Source organism: Osmerus mordax, chromosome 10, assembly GCF_038355195.1.
Source record: "Osmerus mordax isolate fOsmMor3 chromosome 10, fOsmMor3.pri, whole genome shotgun sequence".
Taxonomy (NCBI): domain Eukaryota; kingdom Metazoa; phylum Chordata; class Actinopteri; order Osmeriformes; family Osmeridae; genus Osmerus; species Osmerus mordax.
The window spans coordinates 14,209,993-14,229,467 of NC_090059.1; the positions used below are offsets into that span (position 1 = coordinate 14,209,993).

The 19,475-nt window shown below is 40.5% G+C and overlaps 2 protein-coding genes across 5 annotated transcripts; one reads left to right on the plus strand and one right to left on the minus strand.

Moving 5' to 3' along the window:
• Nucleotides 1-635: 635 nt before the first annotated feature.
• LOC136950998 (uncharacterized) lies at nt 636-5,540 on the minus strand. 3 transcript variants are annotated; one of them, XM_067245561.1, is made up of 6 exons: nt 5,420-5,540; nt 4,651-4,879; nt 4,383-4,486; nt 1,807-4,299; nt 1,327-1,436; nt 636-1,203 (listed from the first exon to the last, which is right to left on the minus strand). In XM_067245561.1, exons 2-6 carry the CDS (start codon nt 4,826-4,828, stop codon nt 1,116-1,118), a joined length of 2,973 nt encoding a protein of 990 aa, XP_067101662.1. In that variant the 5' UTR covers nt 4,829-4,879; nt 5,420-5,540; the 3' UTR covers nt 636-1,115. The 3 variants fall into 3 exon arrangements, with proteins under 3 accessions (XP_067101662.1, XP_067101660.1, XP_067101661.1); XM_067245559.1 differs by having other exon boundaries at nt 1,327-1,538; nt 5,420-5,539; XM_067245560.1 differs by having other exon boundaries at nt 1,327-1,538; nt 4,651-4,841; nt 5,420-5,533.
• A 1,560-nt stretch (nt 5,541-7,100) lies between these two features.
• LOC136950501 (probable phosphatase phospho1) lies at nt 7,101-11,759 on the plus strand. Of its 2 annotated transcripts, none has more exons than XM_067244879.1 (2): nt 7,101-7,241; nt 8,804-11,759. In XM_067244879.1, exon 2 carries the CDS (start codon nt 8,843-8,845, stop codon nt 9,617-9,619), a length of 777 nt encoding a protein of 258 aa, XP_067100980.1. In that variant the 5' UTR covers nt 7,101-7,241; nt 8,804-8,842; the 3' UTR covers nt 9,620-11,759. The 2 variants fall into 2 exon arrangements, with proteins under 2 accessions (XP_067100980.1, XP_067100981.1); XM_067244880.1 differs by having other exon boundaries at nt 8,809-11,759.
• Nucleotides 11,760-19,475: the final 7,716 nt, after the last annotated feature.

Consider the following 19,475-nt stretch of genomic DNA (forward strand, 5'->3'; position numbering starts at 1 on the left):
GGATTGTGTACTAAAATACAAGTAGTGCAGCAGGTGGTTCTATTGTGGACCTCTAAAGTGTTGGTTTAGGTGCTGAAAACAAAATTTTCTGAAAATGTTTGCCAAATATGATTCTTCCAAGTATTTACTCTTACACAAACGGCACTATTAACTGTATTTATTGTAAAACACATGTATCTGCTTCTAAGTATTTAACTTCATCAAATGAATTTCTCAGCAGAGCTTGAAACTAGGTTAAACCACTTCATCTGCTTGTCACAATGTCCTGTAATGCTTTCCTGCACTGGTGCCCTATCGCCCTGTTGCCTTATCTGTAATGTTTTCTGAAAAGAATAAATGCCAAACGCATGTGTGACATGTCTTTTGACTCAATATGTAGTACGCAATATGTAAACCGGTTAATGTGTGAACTTATTCAGTACTTGATCGGTTCAGAATATTGTGTACAAATCTGCATTGCTTTTTCTTTCTTTTTTTTTATTTTTACAAGTGCTCCACCTACAGCACAGTACACGTAACACAATTGGGAGTCACTCATAAGAAAATAAGAGTGCAGTTAAACTGCCCATGTTGTTACTTTAAAGTCAGGTATGGTAACAGAAGGCATTTCAAAGAAATGATTCTATACACCCTCATTAAACTGAATATATGTGACTTTATTGTAAAGTTTTATAATAAGGCATAATATTTTATTATTGATGTATACGTTCACAATCAATGTGATATACAAATTTAAAGTTACATTGTATTTGTATGGCACCTTTTAGAGTGAATGTCTCAAAGTGTTTTACAGTTTCCCACAGATAAAGATCAGATATCAAACCCATACCCTTAGACAAGAACAGGAAAAACTCCCAATAAAAAAATTTGAAGAAACTTCTGGAGAAGCAATTTAGTGAGGTATCCCTTCCTCCAAAAAAGCAAAAAGTGTAGCACATTCACTGGAGACAATTCATGAAAAATGTATGAAAAGGAAAGTTTAGCATAGTCCTAGAAGTGCATTGAGGCTATGCTCTACATTGCCACAGTTGACCACAATCAGGTACTCTCAAGATTATATTTTGTAAGATGCAGTAGAATTTTCAGAATTTGGTCAGTAGAATTTTCAGGTTTTCTTATTTGAGATGTTTGCTCTCTTTCACAAGCTGAGATGTCAATGCCTCAGATAAGCATTTTAGATAGCTGGAGTCTGGGAACCCATTCCTGCACAGCAAACAACAGAAGATAAAGGTCATTTATGAGTGTTAGATGTGCACTTTGTTTGTACTCATGCACTTTCATTGTTGCATGCTAAACACTTTTTCCATCTGCCAGGTCAAGACTTACTTGGATTTTCCTCCTTCGATGTTGGTCTTGTGTGGGATGGTTCTCCCCCAAGTGACCTTGTCCCCGGAGTCTGTTGCTCTCACACAGAAGGTGATGCCTTGATGGAAAGCCTGCTCTAGGGACGACACTAGTTTATTGGTTGTCTCACTCATGGGCAAGTAGGCATGGAATATATCCCCTTTGAATGGTGAACCAGGGTTTGGATGGTCTGCCTGGTAAAATAGGTAACAGAAGTGGCATGGATATAGATGTACAGTATGTCAATGCCTGCAATATTTTACTGATAAAAACTGATCTGGTAAAATATGTTATTTTTCACATTAAACATTGGTGATAGTTTCTTGAAAATCAATTTTCATGCATCTTATAATTGTGAATTTAGGTGTTATATATAAAAAATTGCACAGAAATTACACACACATTTCAAATAAGCTTAAAAAAAGGTATAATCTTCAAGATCAAATAACAGATTTATCTCACCCCCTGGATGCCATCAGGAATAGTATATGTTATCTTCCGTGTCGTATCCCTGTGGTGCCCAGCCAGACTGAAGGACATTTCTGTAAAGCTCATAGTGCCCCTGATCCCACTGACACTCTCCTCAGGTTTAGTACATACCCTGCACTTGGAATGTACTTTCTCTTTACAGTTTGAACATAAGTTCACTCCACAAGCCATCACATTTACAGATTCTGCTGTGCTCCCACAAACGCAAAGCAGAGCAGGTTTCTCAACTGTGCGTCCAACTGGTTTGTCTTCACGTTGGTTTACTTCACTGTGCTTGTTATGGGAGCTTTGCATATCAATTGAATCTGAATGGCAGCACATTCTGCAGTGAGGGTTGACTTTTCCTTGGCACCAAAGACACAAGGCTGCACTCACTGCATTTTCTTTATTGGTTCTAGCTGCCAAGGTTTCGGTAGCCATTCCTTTTGTAAAATCTTCATCTTGCTTTGTTTCCTGTTGAAGCTTAAAAACAGGTGACTCTGATGGAGTAGACTTCTCCCCCTCAGATCCATTGAGAAACAACTCTTTGAGGGCCAACATTGCATCTTGGCAATCCAGTTTGGGGCCCAAGACAAAAATGCTTCTGGTCATCTGTAAGATCATCACTTTCTCAAATTTATCTTTTACCACACAACATACATCTTCAACTGTCATAGAGTCAGACACACCAACATGTGCCTTCAACAGTTCCTCGGTGTGGAAGTCCTCACACACTTTGGAGACCAGGTCTTTCAACCCCTGCTGAGTCTTTCCAACATTTGCGGCGTCTGCTCCTCTGAGGTTGAGGATGATCTCTTTTCCTCTTGCATTATCTTCATTCATCTGCAAGTCAGAGGTTAAATCTTCTATTTCTGTGAGGTAAAATTGTTTCAGGTATAGCCATTTAGTTTTGGGCACCTCCACATCCACACTGAAGATTGAAGGTTCCGAGCACCTCACAGGTTTCTGGCTGCTGGAGATGCAGCTTGGCATTTTTCCCTGTAAATGGACACCTAAGTGGTCTGTCTTTCCATTTCCTTTGCTCCTTTCTGGTACAGAGAAACTATTGACCTTCCTGTGAGTGGAGCCTGACTTTGATTGCTCAACTGAATTTGTCGGTGCTACGTTGTAAACAGATGTCGGTACAAAGTCCAGTGAGTTACTTTGCAATTTACCAGAGTTGGCAGCACATTTGGCTCTGTTTGAATTTGAAAAGCTTGACGGTGTAAGTCTGTTTATGGAGACAGGTCCATTCCTCATGAATGGCGTTTCTTCTCCGGTTTCAATCAAGGGCTTGAAATCCTCTGCCCTGTAAGCTGAAAGTGATGACTGTACCTTCAAACTCATGATCTCTGACACAGGTCTACAGTCAAGGCTCAGATTTTCCTTTTCATTCGGTTTTGTGATCAAAAGAGGATACGTCAGATCATCCTCAGGAGTTTTGACCTCACCCCGGCTGGACCTAAAAGTACCTTTTGATTTATCAGAACTCACTACCTTCTCAAAATTGGTGTCCATTTTCACCTTTGCCCCTTTGTTTCGGTCATGCTGATCTACTTGGGCTTCCGGCATGTAAGACAGGGATACAGTTCCAGAGGGTTGAACAAATATATTAGGAAGTTTGATATTTTCTGGACCATGCTCATCTGTCGGTGCCTCTATGTCCATTAGGAACTGCTTAGCCTCTGACACATCAGTCCCACTACCGACTAAATAGACATTGACCTTGTCCTCATTTATCATTAGATCTGGGAACGTCTGAAGAACAACATCAAGGGCTTGTTGGAGCCCCTGAATTGGGAGACCTCCCTTGGGAAGCGAAACCTTTCGAAGCTGTGCTTCTATGTTCTCGTACAAGCTACCCAGTTCCACATGTGCTCGCTCCATGCACTCCACATCCCCATCAACTCCTGTCTGGAGCTGTAGGTAGAGGGTGGTGATATCCTTGGTGGTTACATCCAGTACTTCTACTCCATGTCGATCCAGGATGCTCTTGTACTCTTTAGAGCAATGCTGGAGGTAGCGGAAGATATCAGTATCTATAATCATGGAGAAGTCTTCTTGTGATGTTCCTGCCTTTCCAGCCCTTGATGCCACACTGCGGTTAGTGGAAGAAGCTTGGTGTGATGGGATATGACTCCTCTCTGAACTGGAACATTTTGAGATATCAACTCCACAACGCTGTTCAGCAAACTCATTCTCACTTTGACTTTTCACTTTTCTTTTGGTGGAGTGGTATTTTTTCTGATCACTTAGGACTTCTGATCGAGGTAACTGTATATCCTTAGTGCTTTTTGAGTTCATCACACTCAGCATATACTTAATCAGTGCCTGGACCTCTGAGTAGTGTCCATTTAGAATGCATAGGTCATCACTCGGTTGAAAGTTCATTTTTAGGCCAGGGAAGTTGACTAAAATGTCGGATAGTGCTTTCTTTCCCCCAGGCAATTTGCTGTGGTCCACTTTCACTGTTATGTCAATGAAAATCTAGAGATAATACCATACAAAATTAGCTATTGCAATATTGCGTGAACATTTTGATTCACATGTGAAACGTTCACACTTCTTACCTCATCTGGGTCCAATTCTTTTTGGAGAATACTTAGTGTCATTGTGTATTGTATGTCATTCACTGATAATGTTTGAAAGCCATGACTAATCACTCTCTGAGCAACTGAAAAACAAAGTATTTGACATTCACATATAGTTTTATTTACAGTGCGGTTCCGCAGGTTGCGCTTCAACGTGCAAATGCATTGTTGCAATCTTTATTCTATTAGCTAATATACCTTATTGTCAATGTTTTCTATTATACAATCAAGCAAGTTGATCTCTCACCTCCACAATCCGTAAAAGTGATGAGGGCTACGCCAGGTGTTGTCTCGGAAAATGTGATAGATGAAATATCTCCACCTCCATTCTTCTTCCGCAGAAAATGAATCTTCAGTTTATCCGATAATCTGTTCTTGGGGATGTCTACAGGTAGCCCACACACTCTTATAGTACGATCATCCATCCTTGTTTATGAACTACAAGATCCACAGATATGCAAAGGTAGTTCATATGCCTATACAATGAAATACAACTGATGATAAACTGTATTACAGTCATTGTAATATTCATAACAACCAGTGGTTTTAATGCCTGACGTTATATCAATGGACAAATTATGTAATATTTTAAGAATGCTGAGAATATTTCAAGGCGTTGGCTGCTTAATTATAGTGCTTGCTATAACACTAAAACTTCCTCAACATGGCTACGTGACTGCCATTACTTGGACACCTGCACATAGAAAAATCTGAAATATATACAGCACAAATCATGAGATACTTAAATCGCTCTTCTAACACTGCATAACGAAAATACACACTATTGTAGGCTATGTAGGCTAGCCTATTTGTCTTACTTCGAGTTTATGAACAAATAATTGTACAACAAAATAACGTAGCAAGTAGGCTATGGTTAAACTGATCGAGTGTCTTAACTTGAAAGTGCCTATACCTTTTCAGCCGTCTGCTTCCTTTCACCTTTTTTTCCTCTGTCATATGAAGTGCATAAGGAACATCAACATAACCTAGCATTTTACTGTTGAAAACACACTTACCTGTCGAACCCGAGTGTCTGTGTTATCAAGAATTGAAACTGAAAGTAAGCTTACGCCGTTGGGAGATGACGTAAGAAGAAAGTGTATCTGTACATTTACAACAGCATATAAAATTAACTATCTCCGTGTAGCATTTCGTTCCACGTTACATTTGTTATTATGTCCGTCGTATCACGCTTTTAAAACATTGCCTAATGTGAAACTCTAACAATAAAGCCTACCGGTATTGCCACAAGAGGTCATCATTGCCTCATGTGTGAGGGCAGCATATTGCCAAATCTCATTGGATTGTTTAGAATTTGTATCCTATGGTATCCTATGGTAATATTTAATTATAACTTTCAAAAATTCGAAAATATGAGTGCCTAAAGTCATCAATTCCTCTCGTACTGGTAGAGTTCACAGGACAACACATTGTGGATGTCCAATCTTGGAGCCCAACAGTACATTCCACGCAGACTAAGCTCAATATAAATGCAATTTATTCTTATTCTTGGACATTTACAGTAGCTTTATCCAAGCTGAGAGATAACTCTTGTCCAAGTGAATGCTGTAGAGTTACACATAACTTAGAGCGGTTTGTTAATCGGTAATAGACATTGGAATAGGCTTAGACATGCTATATTGGAAAGATTAACTCACACACTAATCTTTACTCTACTAGGCTTCTGCTGTAATCTATTTCTCTCTTCCCCCCCCCTCTCTCTTTCTCTCTCTCTCTCACTCTCTCTCTCTCTCTCTCTCTCTCTTTGTGTGTGTGTGTGTGTTTACATGTAAATAACAGAGTATTGGTATCTCCCCCATAAATCCTCAAACTTGTAGGTAGACATGAAGCCTACTTATAGACTTTGTTTCTTTATTAGCCACTAAGTATACAGGTGTTTAACTCTTACACCACGTTTATTGTATAATGTTTTGTTCCAGTCTTGCCCTAGGTATTTTTTATTTTATTTTTTAAGAGTTGTATAAAAAAAATACAACTCATTGAACAACTTTATCAATAGATATGATCTACATCTTTCATTTAAATGAGGACATTCAGTTTGAATAGCCTACATAACAACCATGCTTGAAGAAGGAAGAAGGTCCACATTCTGTACTGACTTTAATTCAAAAAATGATTGAAAGTCAATACTGCATGGAACTACTGAAGGACCTTGACCAGCTTAAGATAGGGTTGTGTTAGCAGTAACTTGACACAAGATAATCCTGACCTATATTGCCCTGTTATCAAACTAAAGACACCAGTGAGGTCACACAGAAGGTTATTTGACATAAAGTTATAGGCCTACTGTGTGCATTCACTGTCCTGTTACATGTTGTTATGCAGTCTATAGGCTAGTCTTTACATGTAGTCTTACATTTTTTCATTGATATGGATTCATTTTTTATTTTCTTTCAAGAGTTGTCCAATAATTGTCTCGTGTGACTGAATGAATTGACGGTGAATTCAATGTATGCAATCTATTTAGTCTATTTAATTTAACTGAAATGATATATTATATAGACCACAGCTGTTTGGGCAGTACACATTATAGATCCTACCGCGCAATTGAAGCTCATTGGATGAACACGAGCCGCCTTCAAAGTCCGCACATTGTTGTCACGTCATTGGGCAGCAGCCTAGACGTCATCGAGGCTTGCGCTCTCCTTGGTTTTGACGGCCCGTGGAGGGGGAGTTGGAATGCACTTGATCCATCTGCCCCCGCTACCCGGCGAGGCGAAGCAAATGTCCCGTTGCCGATACAAGGATGCGGTAACCGGGCACCAACCATTCGAGACGAGGGGCATATAGCTGACCATTTGAATCACATGTTTACCGGTATATTTTTTATGTCATATTATCGTATTTTATCAGTGTGCGTGTGTGATTTGATTTTACATTTCGATTGTGTCTAATGTCAAATTGACTCTCAAACAATAACGCCAGGATCCATGCATCGAAATCGGAGAGTAGTGTGGGTTTCGTTTAGGACTTTCAAGGGTAGCCTATGTCCTGGCGTCAGTGGCGTGCGAGAATAGATCTTCGGGTGTATATTTAGATAGCTTAGTCACTTAATATGCCCAATGACAAGGCAGCGACTGTGGAAATAGAGAGGGGTCTTCGGTTATCTGCATAGATGCGTAAGAGTTGTATTGGCATGTGCAATATGTTTGTCTCCATTCGATTTCACGCAGGGCGTTGAGAAATATTTATTAACTGGGCCTATAAACTGTTATGCCTTAGTGCTGTTTACTTTTTCATCACAATCGACTAACATCAGTCGTTTTTGTATTGTTTTGTATTTGCAGTAGCCTAGTCTTGACCATGCAATATTTGTGGCAGTTTGACAAATGTAATCCAGACAACATTTGACCTGATTCATTATGGGATTTTGTTTGGGACTGCACCATTGCAAATCTGCACATTTAGGCTTAGAACGCTGTTGATTTAATATGCTCCAGCCGATAAAGCCTGGACGATAATGGATTAAATCAGTGTACTATATTGAGATTATCTTGGTTCAAGGACTCTTCACACTTGACAGTTAATTCATTTTCAACTATGATTGACAACCTTGCCAATAGATTTCAAAAGACATGGGGCAGGGTGTATTGCAGGGGTCTATACTTATGGTTGGTCCACATATGGTCAAGATATGCAGTGATGTAACATCCTCAAGCCCAGCCCCCTCGCCTCACTCAAATTACAGCATGTCCACAACAGTGGATGCCTTGTGCCTGAAGCCTAGCTCAGCTTTTATGGCACGATTCCAAGATCAAAACTGTATACTAATGTAAATGTATACAATTGATGTGAGTAAGCATTCCCAACCCATTTTCAGCGCTATAGATAGATTCCCATATTGCACCCCATCAGACATGTTATTTTGCACTCTCCAGGACACTAAAAACAACACTATTGAAATGTGTGGGAATACATCCTGGTTAGTCCCCTTTCCACCCATTTTCCTATCTCTGTGCAACATCTCTTCCTTTCCTCCACTAGATATGACCTGTCCCTTGGGACTTGGTTAGAACTAATTATAGTGTCTTCTTATTGCTGTGACCTTTGTTGGGTAAATTGACTGTGTAGTAGGAACACAAAGAGAGTCACTTGCAGAACCCATACTGCAGTCCAGTAGATTATGGCACGACAGCAGAAAACTGGTTTTGGCACGATTAGCATATACATACAGTGTTGCCTTCACCTTTTTTTAATGCTACTGTATGTGGCTAGGACATAAGTTGTTTTTTAACGGTAAGGATATAAAGAACTCCTAAACTGTCAAATTAATTTAGAAAACTAATTCAAATTCTTGAAAATTGGTGTGTATATTTTGACTTTTCTACCCAGTATCAAAATGTATTGAAATATTTATTCCACTTCCTTGTTTTTCTAAGGTCAGAACGAGCCACCTTGCCATTCATAACAAATCCAACATGGCTGCCCCATCTGGCCCCTCCCCTTCCATGTCCTCACCCAGGCGCTTCCTGGTTCTTTTTGACTTCGACGAGACCATCGTCAATGAGAACAGTGATGACGCCGTTGTGAAGGCGGCACCAGGCCAGCAGCTTCCTGACTGGTTGAGAGAGTCCTACAGGGAAGGGCACTACAATGAGCACATGCAGCGTGTGCTGGCCTATATGGCTGAACAGGGTGTGTCTGAGGACTCCATCCGTTCCGTGATTGAAAAGATCCCACCCACACCTGGACTTCTGGCCCTCTTCCAGTACCTCCTCATCCACCAGCAGGACTACGAGATGGTTGTCGTCTCTGATGCCAATATGTACTTCATCGAGGCGTGGCTTGAGTATGCTGGGGCTCGCCATCTCTTCCAGAGGATCTTCACCAACCCAGCCAGCTTCAACCCAGAGGGCGGTTTGATTTTGCTGCCCTTCCACTCCCACTCCTGCCAACGCTGTCCTGAGAACATGTGCAAGCAGGTTATCCTCCAGGACTATCTGGCTCGCCGGCAACAAGAGCGCGGCTGCCCCTTTCAGAGGGTGTTTTATGTCGGGGACGGGGCCAACGACATCTGCCCCTCCCTGGCCCTGGGTCCAAAGGACACAGCATTCCCCCGGAGAGAGTTTCCCATGCACAGGTTGCTGGCCCAAATGCAGGAGGCTAAGCCTGCTAGCTTCCATGCAAGCGTGGTCCCCTGGGACACTGGAGAGGATGTGGTGGACTACCTGAAGAAGATAGTGGACAAGAGATGAGAGGAGGTGGGAAACAACAAGAAGGGGAAGAGGGGGAGAGAAAGGATAGAAAGAGAGAGCTATAAAAGAGTGCTAGCCCCGTATGGCCTGGTCTTAGAGAGCCAGAGAGTGTGCAGTGTTAGGATTAAGCTAATACTGAGGAGTCAGCAAAAAAAAGCCTTAATTACTTATCAGTTGAATACGTTTAAATTGTCTTTGTGATCACCTGGAATAACAATAATGAAAAGAAACCTGACATACTACATAACAGAAACAGCTGTACTATAAATTGGTGCTTTTCTCTATTGTTCTTTGAGGATGTGTAAGAACTTTTGCTTCTGTCCAACTTTAGCCTGGAATAGCATTGAGCATATCATGACTGGATGCTAAGTCTGACATAACTTGGTGGTAACCTGTAAGGTAGGCCGGTAAAGCTTTCCAGTAGCTCTCCAGGACTAGGTCTAGGTGTCACAGTGCTGGGGGGATGCTCTGTTGACAGCTAACTGCCCCACTTGTACACCACAACACCAGCAGTTCAGCTATCCGATAAAGACCGTGTTGATAAGTTGATGAGTAGAATCAGGTGTTCTAGCGCTGTCTGGTACAAAAGGCCACACACATAGAGTCCCTCCAGGACAACGCACTATGAACACTAGTGTAGGGTGACACTAAGACTGTGTGACACTGTGGTACACACACTGGCACGTACACTGACACCTAATATACAGGCTGATTATACAAGGTAACTCACACCGTCTTGTGATGCAGAGTGATTGCTATGTACACTTTGCACTGTAGCCCTGTATGCTGTGTATGTACACCCTTGGACTGTGAGAGCTTTGTGAAACACTTGCAGTATGTCAATCCATACTCTGTTCCTATGCTAGATGAATCAATGTGGTCTCTTCAGATTTTTGACCATACTTTCCCTCCCTGAACTCGGTTCCCGTAAACAATATTTTAATACAAACTTTTAATTCAAAATAAATAAAAAATCTGCACTGAGAGAAAAGCAATTTATGTAACCCTCGTATTTAGAGAATCAGCATTGGCTCATTTCAGTATTTAAAGGATTTTGAGGAGTGAACTTTTCATTCAAACTCTGTGCCTACCAAGTATATTGAATGCTGTCAAGCGCTGTGAGGAAAAAAAAAGGTAATGGGTTTTGGTTTGAAAAACATGATATGGCTTTGAGTTTTCATACACTTGAACCCATCAATCCATTGTAACAAATCCATCTAGCTTCCTCAACTAATCAAGATTAACTCAACTGGATGACATGTTGTCATTAAATAGTGACCTTAATGTATTACAACACTTGAAAAGATGATTTAGGAATTCAGCCTGGTGATATTAATACATAGATCCAGAATCTGAATAACATCTTGAGTTGTCTTTTCACTTTTTGTTTCTCAGGGAAAGGAGAGTTTATTTTTAAAGCATGAATTCATTAAAGGAATAGAAATTGACATATTTGCATGATTGCTTATTGGATAATTAGCTGTGACAAACAATCAGCTACTGTAAATCACAATGATTTACTCTTTTATGACAACATATTATGTGATTCAATGAGTTTGTGAATGATGGGCTTTGAGTGTTTCCTGCATGGATTACATGTACAGAAATACACTCTAGACCTCTTTTACATTTGGATATTAGATCTGTTATTTTAATTCGGAGTTATGTGCAATAGTGAGATTCATGATGAGTATTAGTGCTCTGGGGGGGTTAGTAAAGAAACAAAGAGTGAAAGCAAAATCTTCCCCTAATGGTGCAATACTCTTTGGCATAACCCCCTTTAGCTAATACACACAGAAGGACCTTTAACTTTACGGTGTTATAAATGTTGGTACGTACAGCATTATGGGCCACACAAATAAGAATAACCATTACAAGGGTATTTCTTCGCTAATGTATAGATTTTCCTTGATCTTGGTGTGTTTGTGTGCATTGTTCTGGTTTGGACGAGTGCTACAATCTTGTGTTTACCGGCATTTACTCTTCTTGCAATACTGAACTGATCCTCTTCACTGTTCTACTTAAAGAGACTATGCTGTGTTTTAATGTTATGGTAAATGTGTATCTACATTGTAAAAACGAGATAATGTGTGTCACATACTATTATACCAATAGGAATATAAAGCCATTAACTAACTGAGCAGTTGTTTTTTCTTCTTTGTATTACTGTCACCTTTATGCAGATGCTTTGCTGGTTCCCAGACAAGGGTAAAACAAAAATCACTGATGCTGTTTCTTAGTGTATAGATTTATATATTTGACCTCTAAAAAAGCAACACTGATGCCTGAAAGGTTTGTTTGACAGAACCCCATCAAATCGTTTTCACATTGATCTTTTGACCACAAGATGGCGATAAATTATCAGATATTTGGACAGAAACGGAATTGTGGTAAACCAACAACAGAATTTTGGAACTGAGAGGGCTCTCTGTAACACATCACTGAGGTGAATTCTCAGACAGGTAGACAAGGTATTTTAATTAGAATGGGTAGTCAAGCCTATTTCAACTTTAATGTTCTGTTTATGACAAAGAATATCTATGGTTTGCCTATACACCAACCATTTCATAAAGATACTCCATTTATAGTAATAAAAATAGTAATAATGGTGCTCCCAGTCCACATAATAAGCCAAGATTAATTTACTATAGAAACCTTTTCAAAGAGCGAGCATTAAAGAGTAAAATTCTTAAAAAGCTCTGTGAAATATAACAATTTAGACAAGCATTAAAGAGTACACAGGCACTACACCTGTCAGCAGCAATACTGCTGATCTGAAATTGCCATCTAGTTTTAAGTGAGTATGACATGAGATGCCCGCGGCCACTCAGCAATGCAGATGACGTCTGGTCCTTGTGTGTCTCTGTGTCACTTTGCGCATTCTGCAGAGCTGAGAGGCTGCTGAGCTCAGCTGAGTAATTGATTTGACTCAGCAAGACTGACTCTACTACAGACTTCTTTCATTTTCTGTCTTTTCTAGATTGTGATAGATCTGTTTATTTGTTATGACTGCCCTCCTCTTTTCTTTTGCTCAGATCTTTCTTAGATAAAGTTCTCATCTATCTATATTATAATCTTTTCTTTTTTATTAGTTTCTATCTATCTATCTCGAGCTCTTGATCTTGCTTTTGCTCTCGTCTCCTCCAGGGTATTTTGTGTTCTGTTGAGGTAGTATTTTAAACATTTTAGGCAGTGTAGGACAACCAAAACATAATTGATAATTGATCTTTCATTCCAAGTGGTATTGATATCACATTTGCCATTGAGAGGGTATGTTCTGTGTCTAGGACTGTCAAAACTTGTGACTAAATTCAATTGTCAGTGACCTCAGTGCTGTAATTGAACAAGTGGGGAATTTGATCAGTGTCAAGCCTTGTAAGGACGATGACAAATCATCAGCCCTTTCTTCTTGCTATCCTCCTTCTTCACTATCAATATTCAGGTACTGGCATTTCCTTGGTCTGATAGGTCCCTCCCTTTTCACTACACTACAGAGGAATCCCACTTGTCAAAGCACTTTACAATGCCGATGCTATCTGATGATTGGCTGGTGGATAACCCATTGATTTTCCTCCATTCAATTACTCTCTTAGGTGAGAGATAATTCAGTGAAGAAACTTCAGGCTTTTAAGAGGTCACTTTGAATTAAGACTCTGTGCTTCTATGCCAAAAAGCTATCAGTCTGATTAGGCTCAAGATGTTTCTCCTTTCTGTGCTCGATTCCTCTTGCAGTCCAATGCTATAGCCAATGTGCTGTTCTGGCCAAAGGTGAAGCTAATTGTTTTTGGAGTCACTCCCCAAAGCAATGGCAGTCAATTTGCAAATGTGAGAGAAGATAGGAGGGAGACAAAATGCTCTATTGTCAGATTTGAAGTAGGCTATCATTTGTGGGTAGAAGTAAAGGGAGATCTAGTTCATTCATTCACCTAATATCTAAATCACTCAACCAAATCTACAAACTCAAACTGGTTGTCCTATCAAACTTGTTCATTAAATTCCAACCAATCTCATCAGTCAAAAAAAACGGATGAACAACTTGAGACTATGAGATTTACCGAGAAACAACAAACGACATTTTAAATTAGTAGTTAAAGCCAGGTTTGATTATTTTATTTGAGAACAGAGGGATATGACTGTAGCCCACTTGACGTTCAACTACCATAAACCTGCCCCCCTTCCTCTCCCCTCTTTTTGCCGCCTCCTCCTCCACCGCCCAACTGTAAGAAGTAGCCACCCCATGGTCGGGCTTACAGTATTTTTCCTCAAACATTTCTGAAGCAGAAAACGAGGTAAGATGTTGGAGGAGAACATAATGGAGTAGTTTATGTGGAACTCGCTAAAGAAGAAATTGGCATCTTCAGTTATAAGATTATCATCTGTTCAGCAATGTAAGTGATTGACAAAGATTCAGGTTAGTCACGCACGATTCGTATAGCCTAATGTGTGTTCACTGATATTTGAATGATAATATAAATATGCAAATATGGGCAAAAACAGTACAACAAAGTTTGTAATGCCACATGACATCACAAGCTCCTGTGGAAGTTTTAGTAGTATTTAGCTGCATCTGCACAGTAAAACCGACGTCCTCGAGCTCTTGTCTGTCTGGTCTCTGTGCTGCTCACTGTTCTCTTAAAAGAAAGTTTTCGTTAGTTGAACAGCTTTTCAGGATTGCTTGCATTTGGATCGTTCAAGTAGCTATCTGATTCGGAAATATACGTCGCACATGTCATCTGAAATAGTTTGAGAATAATTACTGCTAGCTTTCGAGACGCATGGACTGTCGTGGGCTAGATATCATCCAGCTGTTTTGCTGCTAGCCAGTCAGTCACTCCACAGACGGAACGTGAGCCAGTTGGTCTGTGTGTGGTAGGTAGCTAAGCCAACGTGCCAATTTTTGGATGTAATTGAGCGAAGGTTGCCTACACTGCGACTAATCCCGCAGTTTTGTTGTTTGACCAGGGTATCTCCGAAGAATTTGTCAAATATACAAGAATATTGTTTTCCATTTGTAAATTATATTATTATTATTATTTAGCTTAATTTCCGACCTTATGTAGGTATGCTGGTTACTGCAAATTAAAGTTAGCTTGCTAGCTCGATGGCAGCGGTTAGTGGCTAACGTTACAGTCGCTGAGTCTGGATTGAACCTAAATTAGGTTTAAAAATTGACGGGAATTGTATCTTGGCTAAATTGTTAAAATATGCTTTCGTTTCAACAAGCTTGTTCACTGGTTTGATTAAACCAAGCCATCATTTACATTTAGTCATTTAGCAGAAGCTCCAGAGCGACTTACAGTAAGTACAGGGACATTCTCCCCGAGGCAAGTAGGGTGAAGTGCCTTGCCCAAGGACACAGTCATTTTTCACGGCCGGGAATCGAGCCGGCAACCTTCTGAGAAATAGCTCGACTCCCTAACCGCTCAGCCATCTGACCCCAGCTGTTTGGCGGATACACTTTATTGCAATGCATACAATGAATGCAAGGTTAAGCCTCATATCAAAAAGCATGCTCTCCAACTACTGCTGTACATGTACTTCTACCTATTCATAGTAATATAGGACAATTGTTTATTACTGTAGATGTGAAACAGTCAGGTGTCGAACATGTCGTTTATCAAACTTAAACTCAGACACTCAGGGCCATTAACATGAATATAGAGCAAAGTATGTGTTTTCCCGTAGGCCTACTGCTCTCGGGTTTGGTTTCATTGAATAGTATTTAATGTCCCATGCTGTGTTTCTAACTCGGACATGACCTGGACTTAGACTGAACCTCAATTATCATCAAGGCTCCTCTCTGTTCTCTTGTCTTCAGGTCTGTAGTGTGAACATCTGACAAGTCAAGTGGACTCACAAGCAAACAAGTGGAACAGAAGACAAAACAGGTACAGTTCATAGTGATAACTTACTTTACAGTGATCACTTACACCTTTCAAGAACATGAAACAAGAAGCTGCATTTGGCTGCATTGGCAACTTCTAAACCTGATTTAAAAATCTGTTTGCATGTCCAAGTAGGCCTATCATGAGCGGAGGAAAATATCTACATCTGAAAAAATTGATATTTTTTTCATGTGGCCATTTTTGGCATTGTGTATCTGGCCTAAGTGAATCAAAATGACATTTATGATTTAAAACTTCAGCGGTCGTTAGCAACATAAGTAGCTTTGCTTATCACAGACATTCAAGCTTGTCAGAACCCACCACCACATCATATACTCTTAACCGCCTCTTAACATAGAGAGATTGCCTTCCTCCTCTCTAAGGTCATGTTTAGATGGAGTCACATTTATGCTATGTATGGTCACACTGTACGTTTACATGTTGAGACTGTACTTACCAGCAGGCTTACACAATTTCCCCATTCTGTGTTTTTCTTCTCATATGTACTACTCATCTTACATTAGCCACTTGTTGAAACCGTTACTTTCAGTTAGACTCGACTTCATGGATCTACTAATAATAGCATTGACAGATGATAAATGTCTGAGGATATGTGTGTGTTTGCGTCTGTGTGCACGCTTTTGTCCAGAGAGCCCTTTTCTGAGAACAAGAGACCATCCAGCCATACATGGTCATCCATGTGTTATTTCCCATCAGAAGGGACTTAACCCCAAACAACAATTCCCTTCATGCCTTTCCCTCCTCACAGCCTGCCCTCCAGCTGGGCACCAGCCTATCAATCTCGCCCTTGTTCAGTAGGGTGGGCTACATCCCAGCTGGGCCACACCACTCTATGGAATTATGCATCAAGTCGTGGTTTAGGGACAGTGTGAGGGGACCAACTGTCTGAAACCCAACCCAAACTTTGATTTTAGACAATATAATGACACTTGAAACTAATCAGGCAGCCAGACTAGAGTTCTATCCAAATTGTTTGTCTGATAATGGTATTATAGGTCTGGTTTTGACTCTATGTTCTTAGTTACTAAGTACTGTTCTGAGTACGAGGGAAAAGTGTTAGAGGTCCTCCTTTTTTCTAACAAACTTTTGTTCTGAAGTTGTTGTGTTTGGCTTGAATCCTGAGTCTTCCTATACAGATTTGGTAGTAACATGAACAGAGCCCAAATCCTGGTCCGGTTCATTCTGTGGCCCTAGGGGTGTCTGCTCACCTGACAGGTTCCAGCAATGAAGTACTGCTTTCCTAAGAGCTTGATCTTAACAGCAGTTCACATACACACACATTTTACCCCCCTACCATATTGGCAGGGTGTCAGGATCAAAAGGAGCATCACATCAGTGTCGACAAATCGTTTTGTACTGTAAGTAAACTAACGCTTACTGTCTATTAGAAATGAATAAGCATGAATTTTTTTGACACACTTATACAATTGTCAGAACCTTTATTGGTAATTTTAGTTCATCAAAGGGGATGTTCACAAAACCCCCAGCCTGCCCCTGGATAAGTACACTCAGTCTGAGACTAGTTATTCTGTAGTCCTCCAGCTAGTCTTGGATTTCAATGAATAGTAAATGAGCTTTTCTTTTAAAATCTTAATACTCATGTCTTGCTTCTTCTTTGACCAAACAGAACTCACAAAATGCTACGGTTATTCAGTTAGGCTATTATCACGTTCCTGAATTGTAGCTGCATCTGTCTGATAAATGTTGCTTATAAAGGGTACCTGAGAGGCCTTGCAGCAGACTGCTATTTTGAGCCAACAATGAAACGAAGGTTGATATTACTAAGACAAGAGCAATTGCCAGACCCCCCAAATGTGTTTATACTTGAACCTTACATAAGATAGGTGGGCTTTCTTTACTCCGTTCACTACGAGAGATATTGGAATTTGTTCCTTCTTTCAGTTCCCCATTGCTGCCATCCGAGTATATAAATATATTTTTTAACTTTTTTCTCAACTTTGTCGAAATTTTGCTGGTGCATGCAAGTTACTTTTTAATGAACACTGACTTTTGGCCCTATTCAATCATAACACAGTAATCATGTTTCTAGGATAAGCCTTGTTCTTGCACTGCAAGAATGTACGCTGATTTTGTATGCTCAACAAAACCTTGCACAGTGTGAATACAAAATAAATGCAACCAAAAACATGTCAAATCTGCTGTCTTGCTCACAGTGTGAGAGAATGTTTTAGTTTATCCTGGAAATGTGGTTACAGTTGAGGTAGAAATTGAAAAGGCAGTTTTTTTTTATCTGAAGGAGCACACAATTAGATCAGATCGTGAGAGAGTCACATTGAATCCATGTGGCAGTGTCAAGTATAGATTTGCTGTTTAAACCTTTTACTATTGTAAACACTTGACATACACGTGGCATACACACTTTGTCTGTCCTAAATCCAATGTTGAACTAGGATCAGATGGACAGAAAACACAGAGTAAAAAAGTGAAGAGATTGAAAGACATGGAACTGAGAGTATAGAGGCACCGTCCCGACAGCTCAGCACCTCACCATGTCAACCGGCATCTTAACAGCCTCATTCTGCAGCCCTTCAGAGACTGTAAGCCATGCTTCTCACAGCCTGAGGCCTTCATAGCCAGGCACTTACCGTGACGAGTTGCTCTTTCAACTCCCAAACCACAAATAGTTACTTTACTGGCGCTCTGGGGAGGTGGAGGCTTCTGGTCTGGGACAGACAGGCAGGCAGGGAGGCAGGGAGGGGAAGGTGCCCTGCATTCCCTCTGGTGTTTTTACCCGGGGTCCCAGAAGGCAGTGGTGTCCCGGGTATTTGTTGCCCTTTGAAGTTACTTATTTATGTTGGGAAAATTGAACAAAAAAGGAATCCATACCAACCAATCAATAACTTCTCCTGACACGGCTCATTCACTGAAGCCCTCTTTTTTTGTTGTCAGTATGCATATACATACAGTACAGTAGAGAGTAGATTTCCTTCTTACTTTAGACTGTATTTAGGTAGCGTTAAATATCCAAAGTTAACTACCTCACAATCGTTCAGTACACATCAGTAACAAGTAGTCTAGAATTTCTAACATTGCTGTATTGTTGATTTAGCGTGACCTGACCGTTTTGCTTGTGAACGTTAATTTTGTAGAAATTAATCCTAGCAGTTGCTAGTCAGTTGTGCCTTGTTAGTCTCAGTTAAATGTGTTCAGTGTGATGAACATATATAGAATGTGACAGCAGCTAACTTTTATGTTTTGGTGTGTCAGCTTGGCTAAGTAAGTGTCTCTGTGCCCTTCCAAACAGTGCTCCGACACCCAGGAGTAAAGCGTGTCACTCTGAGGGCTTAATGAGTGTAGCTCCACAGAGACTAAGAGACACACACACAATCCCTCCTCAGGCTACATGCTTAATTATGAGGTTCTGTGTGCTTGTGTTGGAGGGGGAGGGAGGTGAAGGGAGTATTTTGCAGAGGATGTTATTAAGAGTGGAAATGATGGAGTGTTATGGAATTGTAGAAACGATGACACTTGAGATATAGGGGTGATCCTTGAGAGGCAACTGAGAGATTTGAAGCGTTTTTAGAAGCATTGGGTATGAGACATGATGGGGAGGAGGGCATAACCGAGAGGAATATCCTATAGATGCAGCTTCTGGAATGTGGCTTTGGGCATAGTGCTCAATGGAGACCCTGTTTGAGGCTGTGAATGGACTGGGATGCCTATTGTCTGTGCTCAGAACGCTGGTGTGTGTGTATGTGTGTCTCATTACAGCTAATCTGGCCCCAGTTTATCCTAGTACATCTAGAGTACATCTAGTCCCAGTTTCTCAGACATGGATTAAGCATAGTGCTAAAGTAAGAGGAAAAATGTCATGAAGATCTCCATTGAAGGAGTTTTTAGTCTATGACCAGGCTTAATCCATGTCTGGGAAACTGGGCACTAGTTTTGACTGGAGGATATTCAATTGCCAGATATCTTCCTGTTCTGCA